At 40.6% G+C, this 17,973-nt stretch overlaps 1 protein-coding gene across 1 annotated transcript in view; it reads right to left on the minus strand.

Moving 5' to 3' along the window:
- Positions 1–17,973, minus strand: part of UFSP2 (UFM1 specific peptidase 2) — a 139,507-nt gene that overhangs the window by 17,393 nt on the left and 104,141 nt on the right. The window contains exon 11 of the mRNA XM_053703885.1: positions 17,685–17,809. Within this exon, the coding sequence (XP_053559860.1) occupies positions 17,685–17,809 (125 nt within the window). The remainder of the gene's footprint in view (positions 1–17,684; positions 17,810–17,973) is intronic.

Below are 17,973 nucleotides of genomic sequence, written 5' to 3' on the forward strand. Positions count from 1 at the left end.
ACAGCTTCCAGCATTACATCGTCTTGTTAGAATGTGTCATACCTCAAGCAGCAAGAGACTGCACACTGTTCCCCCAACTGAAGTTAATTGCTCTCAACAGTCCTGTGTGGAACAGCCATGGATTTTAGTTACGGTTGCTAAAATCATTTTCCTCATACAAACAGAAATCTTCATCTCTTTTCTGTTTCTGAGTAAATAGTACATACCAGCACTATTTCAAAATAACAAACTCTTGATTGAATAATAAAAACTACAGTTAAACACTAAAAAACTCTAAGCCATCTCCGTGGAGATGTTGCCTGTACAACGGCAAAGAGAATGACTGGGGTAGGCGGAGCCTAGGAGGGATCATGTGACCAGCTTTGCTGGGCTCTTTGCCATTTCCTGTTGGGGAAGAGAATATCCCACAAGTAAGGATGACGCCGTGGACCGGACACACCTATGTTGGAGAAATACAATTTATACTCTGTATGGAATTTTAAATGTTACACTAGAGAGACACTAAACACCTTGGGCTCCATTACATATGCGGCACTTATATTTCACCCGTCGGCCGCAATTTTTACTCCCATAAGCTAACATAGAACCGCGTTGCAAATCGGTATCACATATTCAGCGCAAGGACGTACGTGGCGAAAATGGAGACAATTTACTCCATTTTCACCTTGCCACACAAAGGCAGCCGCAGCAAGCCTTGTGCTGAGTATGTGAGCACCGTAACTGCCTGAAAATATTAACTAACACCTAACGCATTTGCAATATCTATCTACCTGTCAACCGCCAACCCCCACTGCAGTAACTAATAAAGTATATTAACCCCTATATCCGCCATCAAACCCACATCGCAACTAATAATTAAAGTATTAACCCCTAAATCCGCCAACCCAACATTGCAAACTACCTAATAAATGTATTAACCCCTAATCCGCCATTAACCCACAACGCAATAAACTATTAAACTATTAACCCCTATTCCGCCCAACCCACACAACGCAATAATGCTAATAAATCTATTAACCCCTAAACCGCCAAAGTCCACAATGTAAATAACTAATCACTAAGCCCCCTAAGCTAATAACCTCTTCTATCTTCATTCAGGACCGCAGAACTGAAGACCGGAGACCGCGGAGCGTGGAGGATCCTCTTTGTACGATCGCCGTACACTGAATAGTAAATTCAAGGTACGCAATTAAAAATGGCGTCCCTTGAATTCCTATTGGCTGATTTGATTCTTTAAATTCAAATCAGCCAATAGGATGAGAGCTACTGAAATCGTATTGGCTATTCAAATCAGCAAATAGGATTTCAGTAATTTTAGCTTTTTTATTTTCTGTAATTTTAGCTTAATTTAAACTTAGTTTTTTTATTTTTAAAGTAATGTTAGGTTTTTTATTTTAATTTAGTTTTATAATTGCGTTTTGTGGGTTTGGCAGATTAGGGGTTAATAGTTTAATAGGTTTATTGCATTGTGGGTTAATGGTTTTAATAGGTAGTTTGTGATGTTGGGGTTGGCGGATTTAGGGGTTAATACTATTATTAGTTAGATTGCAATGTGGGTGAATTGCGGATTAGCGGTTAATAGTTTAAAAAACCTAAGCTACCTAATGCCCTGGAAAGGGCATTTGTATGGGCATTGCCCTTAAAAGGGCATTCAGATCTTTTAAGAAGGCCCATAACATAACCCTAATCTAAAAAAAAACCAAACCCCCCCAAAATTAAAAAAAAGCCTAATTCTACCCCCCAGGTTGGTATTCAACGTTCCTAAGGTCCGGCGGAGAAGGTCCTGTTCCAGGCGGTGATGTCTTCTTCCAAGTGGTGACTGGTTCCTGAAGTCCGACGGTGAAGTCTTCTTCCAAGCGGCGACCTCTTCTATCTTCATCCAGGACCGCGGAACTGAAGACTGGCAAGCCTGGAACTGAAGACCGGCGACCACGGAGCCACGGAAAGTGGAGGATCCTCTTTGTACGATCTCCGCCGTACACTGAAAAGTAAATTCAAGGTACGCAATTAAAAATGGCGTCCCTTGAATTCCTATTGGCTGATTTGATTCTTCAAATTCAAATCAGCCAATAGGATGAGAGCTACTGAAATCCTATAAGCTGCTCAAATCATATTTAATTGCGTACCTTGAATTTACTATTCAGTGTACGTTGGCAATCGTACAAAGAGGATCCTCCACGCTCCATGGCTCAGCGGTCGCCGGTCTTCAGTTCCGTGGTCGTGGATGAAGATAGAAGAGGTCGCCGCTTGGAAGAAGACTTCACCGACGGACTTCAGGAACCAGTCGCCGCTTGGAAGAAGACTTCACCACCTAAAACAGGACCTTCTTTGCCGGATTTCAGGAACCGTGAGTACCAACCTGGGGGTTAGATTTAGGCTTTTTTTTAAATTAATTTATTTATTTTATTTATTTTTTTAGATTAGGGTTATGGGCCTTCTTAAAAGAGGTGAATGCCCTTTAAGGGCAGTAAAAGAGCTGAATGCCCTTTTAAGGGCAATGCCCATACAAATGCCCCTTTAAGGGCAATGGGTAGTTTAGTTTTTTTTTAGTATTAGGTTTTTTTTATTTTGGGGGGTTTGGTGGGTGGGGGGGGTTTACTGTTAGAGGGGGGACTTTTTTTTAAGGAAAAGAGCTGTTTTTTTTTCTTAGGCACCGGCAGTTTCCTAAATGCCGTAAAGTCACTGGCGACTCCAGAAATTTGTATTTACGATCATTTCTGGACATCGCTAGTTTATCCGACTTATGTCACTTTATGAACTGCTGGTGGGGTTTATGTAATACCCCGATGTGCAAGATGAAATTGAGAGCTGCGCTGGCTTCAGCGCCTGCACGGAAGCCTGCGCCGTATATGTAATCTCGCCCCACGTAATTACAAGTTATTTGTGTTGCCTTGCTATAAAATATAAAAACAAGTTAGCATGATGTTTTAGCTACATTCGGCTAGCTTGTGCAGAAGACAAGGCTTGCCACAATCATTACGTTTATAGTGAACACAATTATGGATTACCAGTTCTGAAAATTAGAAAATGGACAATTTTCATGGCTAAATACATAAAAGGGGGAGAAATAAATCATTAAAATATATTGCAAAATTGTTTTACTAAACATTATATTAAAAGCCTTTAAAGGAACAGGGGCATATTTTTGCCTAGGTCAACAGTATTTAGGGGAAGCATATTCTGAGGGGTAGTGCCATGACATAATGCCTTCCCACTTCTATGCTCTCCAAATTCCTGCAAGTATGAGCTAAATTGCTTGGAGTCATTGAGTTCACCACTGATAAGGGGCCAAGGTACACTTTGTCTGGTCAAAAGGGGCACTAAAGTCCTCCTACAGACATCAAGTAGCTATTTTCATTATTTTTGCTAAACACTGAAAAGTATATTTGGAAATTAGATGGTTTTAATGGTGATGTACATATGGACTATATATAGTTACCTGTTATTACAAAGTCGAGCAAAAAGATTTTTTTTTTATAAACAAAAAAAACAACAACAAAAAACCCCCACACCTGCTAAAGCCTAAGTAAAGTTGAACCCAATGGGTTCTAATTATTACATGTGACAGTAGAGGGTCAATACAGCCACAGAAGAAACATAGGGGGCAATGCTCACATATCTAATAGTAAAAAACATAAAATAATTTATGCTTACCAGATAAATTAATTTCTTTCTTGGTGGTGAGTGCCCATGATTCCTTACTGTTGGGAACTCACCTGGCCACCAGGAGGAGGCAAAGACACCCTACACCAAGAACTTTATTATCCCTCCCACCTCCTGTACCTCCCAGTCTATAGTATGACCAAGAAACAGAAAATTAGAAGGATAGTAGGGCAAAGAGGTGCAAACTAAAACTGCCGCCAACTAGAAACAAAAGAAACTGGTAGACTCTCACCACCAAGAAAGTAATTAATTTATCAGGAAGTATAAATTATTTTTTCTTTATTAAAGGGATAGTAAACACCAAAAATGTGAGGCCTTGAAAGATAGGTTTCTGAAACACCTTCATTCCATTGAGGACCCCGAGTCCAGTACTCCGGTATCCCTGCACTTCAAGAGGTTTCATGATTCGAATAGTTCCGTTTTGACTCCAGGGTATCCAATTGATTCCAAGACACCCCAGAGGGGGTAATAGAGGCATGGTTCTCAGTCAAAGAGAGGTCTTTTGGATTTTTCAGTTGGATACCCGCATGCAAAAAGGGTCTTAACTCAGAGTGGGATGTCAAACTTTTCGTTGGGAGAGCTTGACCATTTTTGTCTCTGTTTCTTTAAATTCAACTTCATGAATTGAGGTAGTATTTCTTTTGATTTCCCTGTTCTCCTCTTGCACGCATGTGCTCTCATTATATAAAGATTTTATTTAGTCATCTTACTGTTTGCTCACACAGTTATGCAAGGTTATTTACATTCACTTTATTTATTTTTGGCATAATTTTTTGATATTCCGATTTACTTTTGGTAAATGTCTTTTTGTGCTCTTTATCTCATGTGCACTACTATTGTTCATACGTTTCAAATTAATGCTTGAATGTATCTACCATGTTTATTTTCCTTCTTGCATATTCTCTGTGCTACACTGTTTGTATTTAAAAGAAAGGGGTATGTATAGCTCACACTATTGAGATGTGTCCAATCCTGTAAGGGAGGAGGGCTGTTAGCTCAAATAAAGTGTCAGTGTTTCACAGGGCTCATCTACGGTCATTGAGAAAGTCAGTCTTTTTGATGAAACGCGTTTGACGGGTTTAAGTATTGTTTGTTACTTAGTGTGTGTCACTTTTCTTATCTGAATCATGAAAGTTTAATTTGGACTTTACTATCCCTTTAAGGTGGTTAGAGGCCACAATTCCTTAGTGTTGGGAACTAATACCCAAGCTGTGGAGTCTACGAAAAATGGATGGGACATAAAGGAAAAGGCAGACACCTATTTATAAGACAACAGCCTGTCTTATAAATAGGCAAACACTTCAAAATGATAACATTTTGTAAAAGAAGCAAAGGTGACCAAATTGCTGTCCTGTAAATCTGAGCTGCAGAAGCCTCATTCTTGCAGGCTCAAGAAGAAAAAAACAAAATGGGATAAAGGAGCTGTAACGCGTAATAGCAGAGATTGATGCACCTCTGAGCAAGCCATATGAACCAATCCCTTTTAACCAGGAAATTAAGGAAACAGATGAGGCCTTCTGGCCCTTACATTTGTCTGAGATACAAAGAAGCTTGAAGACTGAAAAATTCTGTAGTAGTTTGCAAATAGACGGTGAAGAAAAATGACCGTCAAAGTGCTGACCAACAAAATTCTTAGGCCATCCTGAAGAAAATGTAGAATTAAATAGCCTTGCTCCAGACACTAAGAATATAAGCTTTCCAAACCTTAGGGAAATCTTTCTAGTAACTGGAGTACAAGCTTGATCAAGCTAGCTACCACGGAGACAGAAAAATCCCAAGAGAAGGGAGGCAGGTTTATGATAAAGACTCAAGCAGGAGATTTACATGACACAGCCAAAATACTCCTAAGTGCAAAAAAACCTTACTACTAATAAAAAAATCTTGAGCACATTATGTCTTCACCTGCTCCTAGGCAAGGCAAAGAAAGACTGGGAGGTACAGGAAGTGAGGGGATAATAATGTTCTTTGCCTCTTCCTGGTGGCCAGTTGTTGAATTCCCAACAGTAAGGAATCGTGGACTCTCACCAGCTTAAGAAAGAACTATGCTTTATGTTTTATGAGCTATATGGGTAAAATTAGCTTGCCCATAATGCTGCTAATGTCACCCCAACAACAGGATACCGGCAGATGAAGATCAGTTCATGCGTGGTTGTGGTACTTCTGATTTTAAGGGTTGTCATAATTTACACCTTAAAGAAACAGGAAATACCTTGAGATTTGTACACAAAGGGCTAGATTACGAGTGGAGCGCAACTGTTTGCACCTGAGCGATAAGAGGTTTATGGCAAGGGTTTTCGTGCATCAGGTTTACCACTCGAATTACGAGTTAAAAGTAATTGTGATCGTGTAAGCGTAATGATTACTGAGACTTCAATGCTCTGGTTAACCGTTTCACAAAAAATAAAAGTTGCACAAAACACATCAAAAATACATCACAGAGTACAGTTACGCTCATAATAACACCATCTAAAAAAAATTGATTAAAACATTTTTTTTGCACAAAAAAAAGTTATAAGGGCTCAAAGATATACACTCACCGGCCACTTTATTAGGTACACCTGTTCAATTCCTTGGTAACACAAATTGCTAATCAGCCAATCACATGGCAGCAACTCAATGCATTTAGGAATCTAGACGAGGTGAAGACGACTTGCTGAAGTTCAAACCGAGCATCAGAATGAGCAAAAACATAATTTATGCTTACCTGATAAATTTATTTCTCTTGTAGTGTATCCAGTCCACGGATCATCCATTACTTATGGGATATTAACTCCTCCCCAACAGGAAGTGCAAGAGGATTCACCCAGCAGAGCTGCTATATAGCTCCTCCCCTAACTGCCATTACCAGTCATTCGACCGAAAACATGCAGACTGGTAATGGCAGTTAGGGGAGGAGCTATATAGCAGCTCTGCTGGGTGAATCCTCTTGCACTTCCTGTTGGGGAGGAGTTAATATCCCATAAGTAATGGATGATCCGTGGACTGGATACACTTAACAAGAGAAAAGGGGATTTAAGTGACTTTGAACGTGGCATGGTTGTTGGTGCCAGACGGGCTGGTCTAAGTATTTTAAAGACTGCTGATCTACTGGGATTTTCAGGCACAACCATCTCTTTTCGTTACTCTTTATACCAAAGTATTCTAGAGTAAAATTTGAGGCCATCTGTCCGACAGCTAAAGCTTGGCGGAAATTGGGTCATGCAACAGGACAATGATCCCAAGCACACCAGCAAATCTACAACAGAATGGCTGAAAAAGAAAAGAATCAAGGTGTTGCAATGGCCCAGTCAAAGTCCAGACCTCAAACCGATTGAAATGCTGTAGTGGGATCTTAAGAGAGCTGTGCATAAACTAATGCCGACAGCTAAAGCTTGGCGGAAATTGGGTCATGCAACAAGACAATGATCCCAAGCACACCAGCAACTCTACAACAGAATGGCTGAAAAAGAAAAGAATCAAGGTGTTGCAATGGCCCAGTCAAAGTCCAGACCTCAAACCGATTGAAATGCTGTAGTGGGATCTTAAGAGAGCTGTGCATAAACTAATGCCCGCAAACCTCAATGAACTTAAGCAACGTTGTAAAGAAGAGTGGGCCAAAATTCCTACACAACAACGTAAGGGACTGATAAAGTCAAACAGAAAAACATAATTTATGTGAGAACTTACCTGATAAATTCATTTCTTTCATATTGGCAAGAATCCATGAGCTAGTGACATATGGGATATACAATCCTACCAGGAGGGGCAAAGTTTCCCAAACCTCAAAATGCCTATAAATACACCCCTCACCACACCCACAATTCAGTTTAACGAATAGCCAAGTAGTGGGGTGATAAAGAAAGGAGTAAAAAGCATCAACAAAGGAAATTTGGAATAATTGTGCTTTATACAAAAAAATCATAACCACCATAAAAAAGGGTGGGCCTCATGGACTCTTGCCAATATGAAAGAAATGAATTTATCAGGTAAGTTCTTACATAAATTATGTTTTCTTTCATGTAAGTAGCAAGAGTCCATGAGCTAGTGACGTATGGGATATCAAATACCCAAGATGTGGAGCTCCACGCAAGAGTCACTAGAGAGGGAGGGATAAAAATAAACAACAGCCATATGCTGAAAAATTAATCCACAACCCAAAATATAAGTTATTCTCATGAAGAAAAGAAAAACTTAAAACTTCAGCAAAAAAATCAAACTGAAACAGCTGCCTGAAGAACTTTTCTACCAAAAACTGCTTCAGAAGAAGCAAATACAACAAAACGGTAGAATTTAGTAAATGTATGTAAAGAGGACCAAGTCGCTGCTTTGCAAATCTGATCAACTGAAGCTTCATTCTTAAAAGCCCACAAAGTGGAGACTGATCCAGTAAAATGAGCTGTAATATTCTCTGAGGCGGGGCTTGACCCAACTCCAAATAAGCTTGATGAATCAAAAGCTTTAACCAAGAAGCCAAGGAAATAGCAGAGGCCTTCTGACCTTTCCTTGGACCAGAAAATATAACAGACTAGAAGTCTTCCTGAAATCTTTAGTAGCTTCAACATAATATTTCAAAGCTCTTACCACATCCAAAGAATGTAAGGATCTTTCCAAAGGATTCTTAGGATTAGGACACAAGGAAGGGACAACAATTTCTCTACTAATGTTGTTAGAATTCACAACCTTAGGTAAAAATTCAAATGAAGTCCGCAAAACCGCCTTATCCTGCTGAAAAATCAGAAAAGGAGATTCACAAGAAAGAGCAGATAGCTCAGACACTCTTCTAACAGAAGAGATGGCCAAAAGGAACAACACTTTCCAAGAAAGTAGTTTAATGTCCAAAGAGTGCATAGGCTCAAACGGAGGCGCCTGTAACGCCTTCAAAACCAAATTAAGACTCCAAGGAGGAGAAATTGATTTAATGACGGGCTTAATACGAACTAAAGCCTGTACAAAACAGTGAATATCAGGAAGTTTAGCAATCTTTCTGTGAAATAAAACTGAAAAAGCAGAGATTTGTCCCTTCAAGGAACTTGCAGACAAACCCCTATCCAAACCATCCTGGAGAAACTGTAAAATTCTAGGAATTCTAAAAGAATGCCAAGAGAATTTATGAGAAGAACACCATGAAATGTAAATCTTCCAAACTCGATAATAAATCTTCCTAGAGACAGATTTACGAGCTTGTAACATAGTATTAATCACTGAGTCAGAGAAACCTCTATGACTTAAAGGGACACTAAACACCTGATGCAGATTCTGCAAACTAACTTCTGCTGTCAGTCCATAAATCTACTACAAATTTAGTAATAAAGGGTTTTTAAGCAGTCTGTGCAGCTTACCCCCATTGTATTTAAGAAGAGTGTTGTTAAACCTGGCCACGCAGGTGCTATCAAAATCACCGAAGCTCTCTCCTGCTTGATCTTGGCAATCAGACGAGGGAGGAGAGGAAATGGTGGAAACACATAAGCCAGGCTGAAGGACCAGGGCACTGCTAGAGCATCTATCAGCGTTGCCTGGGGATCCCTTGACCTGGACCCGTAACAAGGAAGCTTGGCGTTCTGACGAGACGCCATCAGATCCAGTTCTGGTTTGCCCCATAGATGAATCAGCTGGGCAAATACCTCCGGATGGAGCTCCCACTCCCCCGGATGAAAAGTCTGCCGACTTAGAAAATCCGCCTCCCAATTCTCTACTCCTGGGATATGGATAGCTGAGAGATGGCAAGAGTGAATCTCTGCCCATAGAATTATCTTGGAAACCTCCATCATGGCCAGGGGACTCCTTGTTCCCCCCTGATGGTTGATATAGGCTACAGTCGTGATATTGTCCGACTGAAATCTGATGAACTTGGCCGCAGCTAGTTGAGGCCAAGCCTGAAGAGCATTGAATATCACTCTTAGTTCCAGAATGTTTATCGGAAGGAGGGCTTCCTCCTGAGTCCACGAACCCTGAGCCTTCAGGGAGTTCCAGACTGCGCCCCAGCCCAGAGGGCTGGCATCTGTCGTCACTATAGTCCACTCTGGCCTGCGGAAACTCATTCCCCTGGACAGATGGACCCGAGATAACCACCAGAGAAGAGAATCCCTGGTCTCTTGATCCAGATCTAACAGAGGAGACAAATCTGTGTAGTCCCCATTCCACTGGTTGAGCATGCAAAGTTGCAGTGGTCTGAGATGTAGGTGGGCAAACGGAACTATGTCCATTGCCGCTACCATTAGGCCGATCATTTCCATACACTGAGCCACTGATGGCCGAGAAGTGGAATGAAGAGCACGACAAGAGGTTAGAAGCTTTGATATCCTGACTTCTGTCAGAAAATTTTTCATTTCTACTGAATCTATTAGAGTTCCTAGGAAGGAAACTCTTGTAAGAGGAGAGAGAGAACTCTTTTATATGTTCACTTTCCACCCATGAGACCCCAGAAAGGCCAGAACAATGTCCGTATGGGACTTGGCAATTTGAAAAGTCGACGCTTGAATCAGAATGTCGTCTAGGTAAGGGGCTACCGCTATGCCCCGCGGCCTTAGAACAGCCAGAAAGGACCCTAGAACCTTGGTAAAGATTCTTGGTGCCGTGGCTAACCCGAAGGGAAGAGCCACAAACTGGTAATGCCTGTCTAGGAAGGCGAATCTGAGGAACTGATGATGATCTCTGTGAATTGGAATGTGGAGATAAGCATCCTTTAAGTCCACTGTAGTCATATATTGACCCTCCTGGATCATAGGGAGGATGGTTCGGATTGTCTCCATCTTGAAGGATGGGACCCTGAGAAATTTGTTTAGGATCTTGAGATCCAAGATAGGTCTGAAAGTTCCCTCTTTTTTGGGAACTATAAACAGGTTTGAATAGAAACCCAGCCCCTGTTCCTCTCTTGGAACTGGATGGATCACTCCCATAACCAGTAGGTCTTGAACGCAACGTAAGAATGCCTCTCTTTTTATCTGGTTTACAGATAGTTGTGAGAGATGAAATCTCCCCTTTGGAGATGACCCTTTGAATTCCAGAAGATATCCCTGGGAAACAATCTCTAGCGCCCAGGGATCCTGGACGTCTCTTGCGCAAGCCTGGGCGAAGAGAGTCACAGATCGGGGGCTACTCCTTCATGCTGTCTTAGAGGCAGCCGCAGGTTTCTTGGCCTGCTTCCCCTTGTTCCAAGCCTGGTTAGGTCTCCAGACTGGTTTGGACTGGGCGAAATTTCCCTCTTATTTTGCATTAGAGGAAGTTGAAGCTGCGCCACTCTTGAAGTTTCGAAAAGAACGAAAATTATTCTGTTTGGTCCTTAACTTATTGGACCTATCCTGAGGAAGGGCGTGACCTTTTCCTCCAGTAATATCAGAAATGATCTCCTTCAGACCAAGCCCGAATAGGGTCTGTCCCTTGAAGGGGATGTTAAGAAGTTTAGACTTTGAAGTAACGTCTGCTGACCAGGACTTAAGCCATAGCGCCCTACGCGCCAAAATGGCAAAACCTGAATTCTTAGCCGTTAGTTTGGTTAACTGAAAAACGGCGTCAGAAATAAAGGAATTAGCTAACTTAAGAGCTTTAATCCTGTCTAGAATATCGTCTAACGGGGTCTCTACCTGCAGAGCCTCCTCAAGAGACTCGAACCAAAAAGCTGCTGCAGCAGTAACTGGGGCTATGCATGCAAGAGGCTGGAGAATAAAACCTTGATGTATAAAAATTTTCTTAAGGAGACCCTCCAATTTTTTATCCATAGGATCTAGGAAAGCACAACTGTCCTCGACGGGAATAGTTGTACGCTTAGCTAGGGTAGAGACTGCTCCCTCCACCTTAGGGACCGTCTGCCACGAGTCCCGCATGGCGGCATCTATGGGAAACATCTTTTTGAAAGCAGGAGGGGGAGAGAACGGCACACCTGGTCTATCCCATTCCTTAGTAATAATTTCCGAAAACCTCTTAGGGACTGGAAAAACATCAGTGTAAACAGGCACTGCAAAGTATTTGTCCATTTTACACAATTTCTCTGGAACCACAATGGGGTCACAGTCATCCAGAGTCGCTAAAACCTCCCTAAGCAATAAGCTGAGGTGTTCAAGCTTAAATTTAAACGCTGTCATTTCAGAATCAGACTGAAGTAACGCCTTCCCTGAGTCTGAAATATCACCCACAGATAGAAGCTCACCTGCCTCGGCTTCTGAGTATTGTGAGGGTATATCGGACACAGGCATTAAAGCGTCAGAAAGCTCTGTATTAGTTCTAGCCCCAGAGCTGTCTCGCTTTCCTTGTAACCCTGGCAGTTTGGACAATACCTCTGTGAGGGTATTATTCATAACTGCCGCCATGTCCTGTAAGGTAAAAGAATTAGAAGCGCTAGACGTACTTGGCGTCACTTGAGCGGGAGTTATAAGTTCTGACACATGGGGAGAGCGCATAATCTCCCTTTTTTCAGTCAGAGAACCCCCTGGAGATAAATCTTTAAGCGCCATAATATGGTCTTTATAGTTTATAGAAATTTCAGTACATTTGGTACACATTCTAAGAGGGGGTTCCACCATGGCTTCTAAACATATTGAACAAGGAGTTTCCTCTATGTCAGACATGTTTAACAGACTAGCAATGAGACAAGGAAGCTTGGAAAACACTTTAATAAAGGTAAAAACAGTAATTAAACAAAAGCGTTACTGTGCCTTTAAGAGAAAAAAAATAACACTTAAACTGCAAGACAGTGAAAAAATATAGTAAAGTCTTTGAAATTTTTAGTGTGTGTAAGGGACTAAAGCAGCATTGCACCCACTTGCAAATGGATGATTAACCCCTTAGGCCCCAAACCGGATTTAAAAAACGTTAAAAAACGTTAACAGACAGTTGAGCACCCTGCCACAGCTCTGCTGAGGCTCCTACCTGCCCTCAAATACGATTTTGTGCAGAAATAAACCCCTTGTAATGGTCCTCAGGTGTCAGAGGACTCCTCTAGGGAAGCTGGATGTCTCAGTCTGAATTAAAACTGCGCATTTAGAGCGCTAAAATAGGCCCCTCCCACCATGTACTGGATGCCAGAGGGGCCTTAAGAAAGTACTCCTAGGAGTATCTGATTAGCCATGTAGAAACTAGGCCCCAAATAAAGAGTTATCTCCCTCAGAGAAAAAACATCGTATTTATGAAGTCATGTAAACGTTTTGTCACTTAGTAATATAAGTAATAACATGAGTATTACCCTGTTTTGTAAGCATGATCCCAGTCGCTGTTAAATCACTGCATCAGGCTTACCTCAATATACACAAGGATCTGTCAGCATTTTCTAGAACTCATTTCATCTCTCTAGAAATAAAAATACTGAACATACCTCAAAGCAGGTAATCTGCAGACCGTTCCCCCAACTGAAGTTGTCCCATACTCTTCAGTTATGTGTGAGAACAGCAGTGGACCTTAGTTACAAACCGCTAAGATCATCAAACCTCCAGGCAGAACTCTTCTTCTAATTTCTGCCTGAGAGTAAAACAGTACAACGCCGGTACCGTTTAAAAATAACAAACTCTTGATTGAAGGTAAAACTACACTGTCACCACATATCTCTTGATACTTCCTTTCTTGTCGAGAGTTGCAAGAGAATGACTGGGAGTGGCAGTTAGGGGAGGAGCTATATAGACAGCTCTGCTGTGGGTGTCCTCTTGCAACTTCCTGTTGGGAAGGAGAATATCCCACAAGTAATGGATGAACCCCTTCGACTGGATACACCTTACAAGAGAAAAAATTATTAGCATATTGCAGTAAGCGAATAATGCTAGATATGTCAGAATCCAATTCTTGTTGCGCTAAATTTTCCAACCAAAAAGTTGATGCAGCCGTAATATCAGCCAAAGAAATTGCAGGTCTGAGAAGATGACCTGAATATAAATAGGCTTTCCTTAGATAAGATTCCAGCTTCCTATCTAAGGGATCCTTAAAGGAAGTACTATCTTCCATAGGAATAGTGGTACGTTTAGCAAGAGTAGAGATAGCCCCATCAACGTTGGGGACTTTTTCCCAAAACTCTAGAGAAATTGCTGGTAAAGGATACAATTTTTTTAAACCTTGAAGAAGGAATAAAAGAAGTACCTGGCTTATTCCATTCCTTAGAAATCATATAAGAAATAGCATCAGGAATAGGAAAATAGTAACCACAGGAGGTTTAGAAACAGCATTTAAACATTTACTAGACTTAACGTCAAGAGGACTGGTTTCCTCAATATCCAAAGTAATTAACAATTCTTTTACTAAAGAATGAATATACTCCATTTTAAATAAATAAGTAGATTTGTCAGTGTCAATATCTGAGGAAGGATCTTCTGTATCAGATAGATCCTCATCAGTGGAGAATAAATCATTATGTTGCCGGTCATTTAAAATTTCATCAACTGAATGAGAAGTTTTAAAAGACCTTTTACGTTTATTAGAAGGTGGAAATGCAGAGAAAGCCTTCTGAATAGAATCAGCAACAAATTCTTTAAAATTCATAGGTATATCATGTACATTAGAAGTTGACGGAACTGCAACTGGCAATGTACTATTACTGATGGATACATTATCTGCATGTAAAAGTTTATCATGACAACTATTACAAATGACATTTGGAGATATAATTTCCACAATCTTACAACAAATGCACTTAGCTTTGGTAGAACCGATGTCAGGCAGCAAAGTTCCAACAGATACTTCTGAGGCAGGATCAGATTGAGACATCTTGCAAAATGTAAAAGAAAAAATAACATATAAAGCAAAATTATCAATTTCCTTATATGACAGTTTCAGGAATGGAAAAAAATGCAAATAGCATAGCCCTCTGACATAGAAAAAGGCAAGAGGCAAACAGCAATGGGGTATTAAATTAATGAAAAATTTGGAGCCAAGTATGATGCACAACGTAACTGAAAATTGTTTGGCGCCAACAATATCTGGAAATGACACACTTGCGTCACTAACGACGCAACCGTGTGTAAGGCTTTGGCGTCAACTACGACGCCGGAAATGACGAACTTGCGTCAACGGACGTACTTTTCGCGCCAAATAATTCTCGCGCCAAAAATGACGCAATAAAGTCTAGCATTTGGCGCACCCACGGGCCTAGTACTGCCCGCAAGTTGCAAGAAACAAAAAAATAGTCAATTTGAAAAAAAGACTAAACCCCAGGTAAGAAAAATATTTCTAAATATGTTAATTTTCCCTAAATATGAAACTGACAGTCTGCACAAGGAAATACATGAACCTGACTCATGGCAAATATAAGTACAATACATATATTTAGAACTTTATATAAATGCATAAAGTGCCAAACCATAGCTGGGGTGTCTTAAGTAATAAAAAACATACTTACCGAAAGACACCCATCCACATATAGCAGATACAGCCAAACCAGTACTGAAACAGTTATCAGTAGAGGTAATGGTATATGAGAGTATATCGTCGATCTGAAAAGGGAGGTAGGAGATGGATCTCTACGACCGATAACAGAGAACCTATGAAATAGATCTCCCGTGAGGAAAACCATTGCATTCAATAGGTGATACTCCTTTCACATCCCTCTGACATTCGCTGTACTCTGAGAGGAATCGGGCTTCAAAATGCTGAGAAGAGCATGTCAACTTAGAAATCTTAGCACAAACTTACTTCACCACCTCCATAGGAGGCAAAGTTTGCGTGGTGAGGGGTGTATTTATAGGCATTTTGAGGTTTGGGAAACTTTGCCCCTCCTGGTAGGATTGTATATCCTATACGTCACTAGCTCATGGACTCTTGCCAATTACATGAAAAAAAATAAGTCTGCAATATACTTACATTATTTTTTTGTCCCCTTTTCTTATGATTCCATTATGTTATATTCTATACAGTCATTCTAGTGACCTATTTATAACTGTTGTATTTATAACTGTCCATAATTGGCCGCAGCAGAGGAGGTAAAGTAGAGTGGCAGCTCCCATTGTATTATAGACACTAAAAAAGTACACTTGTCTTATCAATATTTGAGAACACCAAATGAAACTTTAAAAAATACACTACATGTTATTCTCAGACGAATCTTTTCTTGGAATGCATCATTCTATCTAGCATTTATTTAGTGTTTAATGTCCCTTTAACATTCAGAATCAATGACACTTCACTTCACTGACTGTTACAGAAAAGGAGCAGAACTGGTTATGTCAGATGATGTGAAATTTGGTAAACAATGCAATATTGCTGCAAGTAAGGCCAGTAGAACGCTTGGTTGTATAAGTAGAAGTATTTGCAGAGGAAATTGTATGGTTCTTATATCACTTAAATCAGGGGTGGGCAGACTTTTGTAAGGCAAGGGCTACCTGTAATTGCATTTTTGCTACAAATAGGACCTGCTGGCTGAAAATTGTATTTTTGCCACAAATAATACAGCCACGCTCTTTACTTACTGCGAGAGCTCTCTCTTTACGTCACGCTGGGATCATCAAGCAACCTTATCTGTGTACCGCACAATCAAGACGGCTTGAGTTTAGGGCTAGAGCCTGGAACACATGGGAAACCCACAGCTCAGGTACAACGATGACAATGAACTATTCTAAGCCAATCATAGACAGACTCATTCTACAAATTAATTTTATTAGCTGGACGCCATGTCAGGTTGATTAGGGGCAGGACCTGCAGGCTCTGTACCGCCTTACACAGCAACCAGAGACTGTTATAGCAGCAACAGCACTGACCTGCACAATTTGGTGACAATAAATTCTGGGGACAGAAAGCTACAGAAACTATCACAAAGTATAGCTAATATTAGTGTGTCAGAGGAAGTATCAGAGAGCAGCATCAAAGCCTGGTACAGAGTAAGTAAAATAACCTGAAGGGGAGTAACAGACCCTGGGAAAAAAACAACACTACCAGACCATTCACCCAGCAGAGCCTGGTGACAAGTAACGGAGGACAGAACTAGAAAGTAGCAGCAGAATATCAGACAGAGCAGGACCTGGAACTGCCAAAACCAGGGATACCGAGCAGCATCTCAGCCTGGCGCATGAAGAGTCTGTACTATGGACTGACCGCTCTTGAGACAAAAAGTAGGAGAGTCTGGGACAGGCAGTAACCAAAGCTGGGGCAGCGAGTTCAGCTACAGCCACGTCCTGCATGCTGAAGTACACAAACCGCCGTCATAGACTCATAGCCGATTTCAAAAGTCTGCATAAGAGAAACATTTCTCATATATCTATCATATCATATATACGGTGACGAGGCTCTTCACTCAGTATCTAGATGTGTGAGAAATGTTTCTCTTATTATGCAGACTTTTGAAATCTTCCAGGCGGTCATCTAAAAATTCACTTGCGGTCCACTGATAGACCGCGATCTACCTCTTGCCCACCCCTGACTTAAATGATACAAAGAAAAGGCTTGATGACTTAAATATGTATAGATTAGAGAAGAGAAGGCAAAGAGGTGATATGATAGAAACTTAATACATTTGAAGCTGTAAGATTTTTTTTTTACAAAAAGCGCAACACCACATCAAGGAATCATGACCTTAAAGAGACATGAAACCCAACAGTTTTATTTCAGGATTCAGACAGAGCATACAATTTTAAACAACTTTCTAATTTACTTCTATTGTCAATTTTGCCTCATTAACTTGGTATCCTGTGTGCAAGGAGGAGCAGTGCACTACTGGGAACTAGTGAAACTAACAACAAGAGGCAGATATGTGCATCCACAAATCAGCAGCTAGCTCCCACTTCCTGAGACTACCTAGGTATACTTTTAAAAAGGATACCAAGAGAACTAATCAAATTAAATAATATAAAAGGTGTTTAAAATTGTAAGTTCAATCTGAATCATGAAGGAAAAAAATTGGGTTTCATGTCCCTTTAAGCTGAAAGGCAGAGGGTTCTAGAGTAATTTATAGAAGTACACTTCCAATAGAGGTGGTAAAGAAAAACACTATTGAGGAATTCAAGAATTTCTGGGATAAACATAAGGATATTTTACAAACTAATCAATCTTATACCTTATAGGAAATGTGGGCAGACTTGTTGGTCCTATGGTCCTGATCAACAGTGGAAAGTGAAGTTTCTATGTTCCTTCAAACTTACCTTTTCAAGAATAACTTGGAGATCTTCAGCTCCTTTGTAATGTGGATCAAGAATTAAGAATTTGATTTCACCTGTGGTTTCACTCCATGCAACACCAAGTATTGTATGTGCCAGTGATCCCCCACCTGAAAAAAGAGTTACAAATATTACTTTTTTCATTTTCAAAATATTAAATTCTGCATATTATCATCAGCCTGGCACCTCCAATCCGATTCCTTTGTCATGTGTTTAACTCCTGCTAAGCTGGGATACTGGTTATTATACATATGCATGGTGTTCCAGATTAAAT

The sequence above is a fragment of the Bombina bombina genome, chromosome 2, assembly GCF_027579735.1.
Source record: "Bombina bombina isolate aBomBom1 chromosome 2, aBomBom1.pri, whole genome shotgun sequence".
Lineage (NCBI taxonomy): Eukaryota > Metazoa > Chordata > Amphibia > Anura > Bombinatoridae > Bombina > Bombina bombina.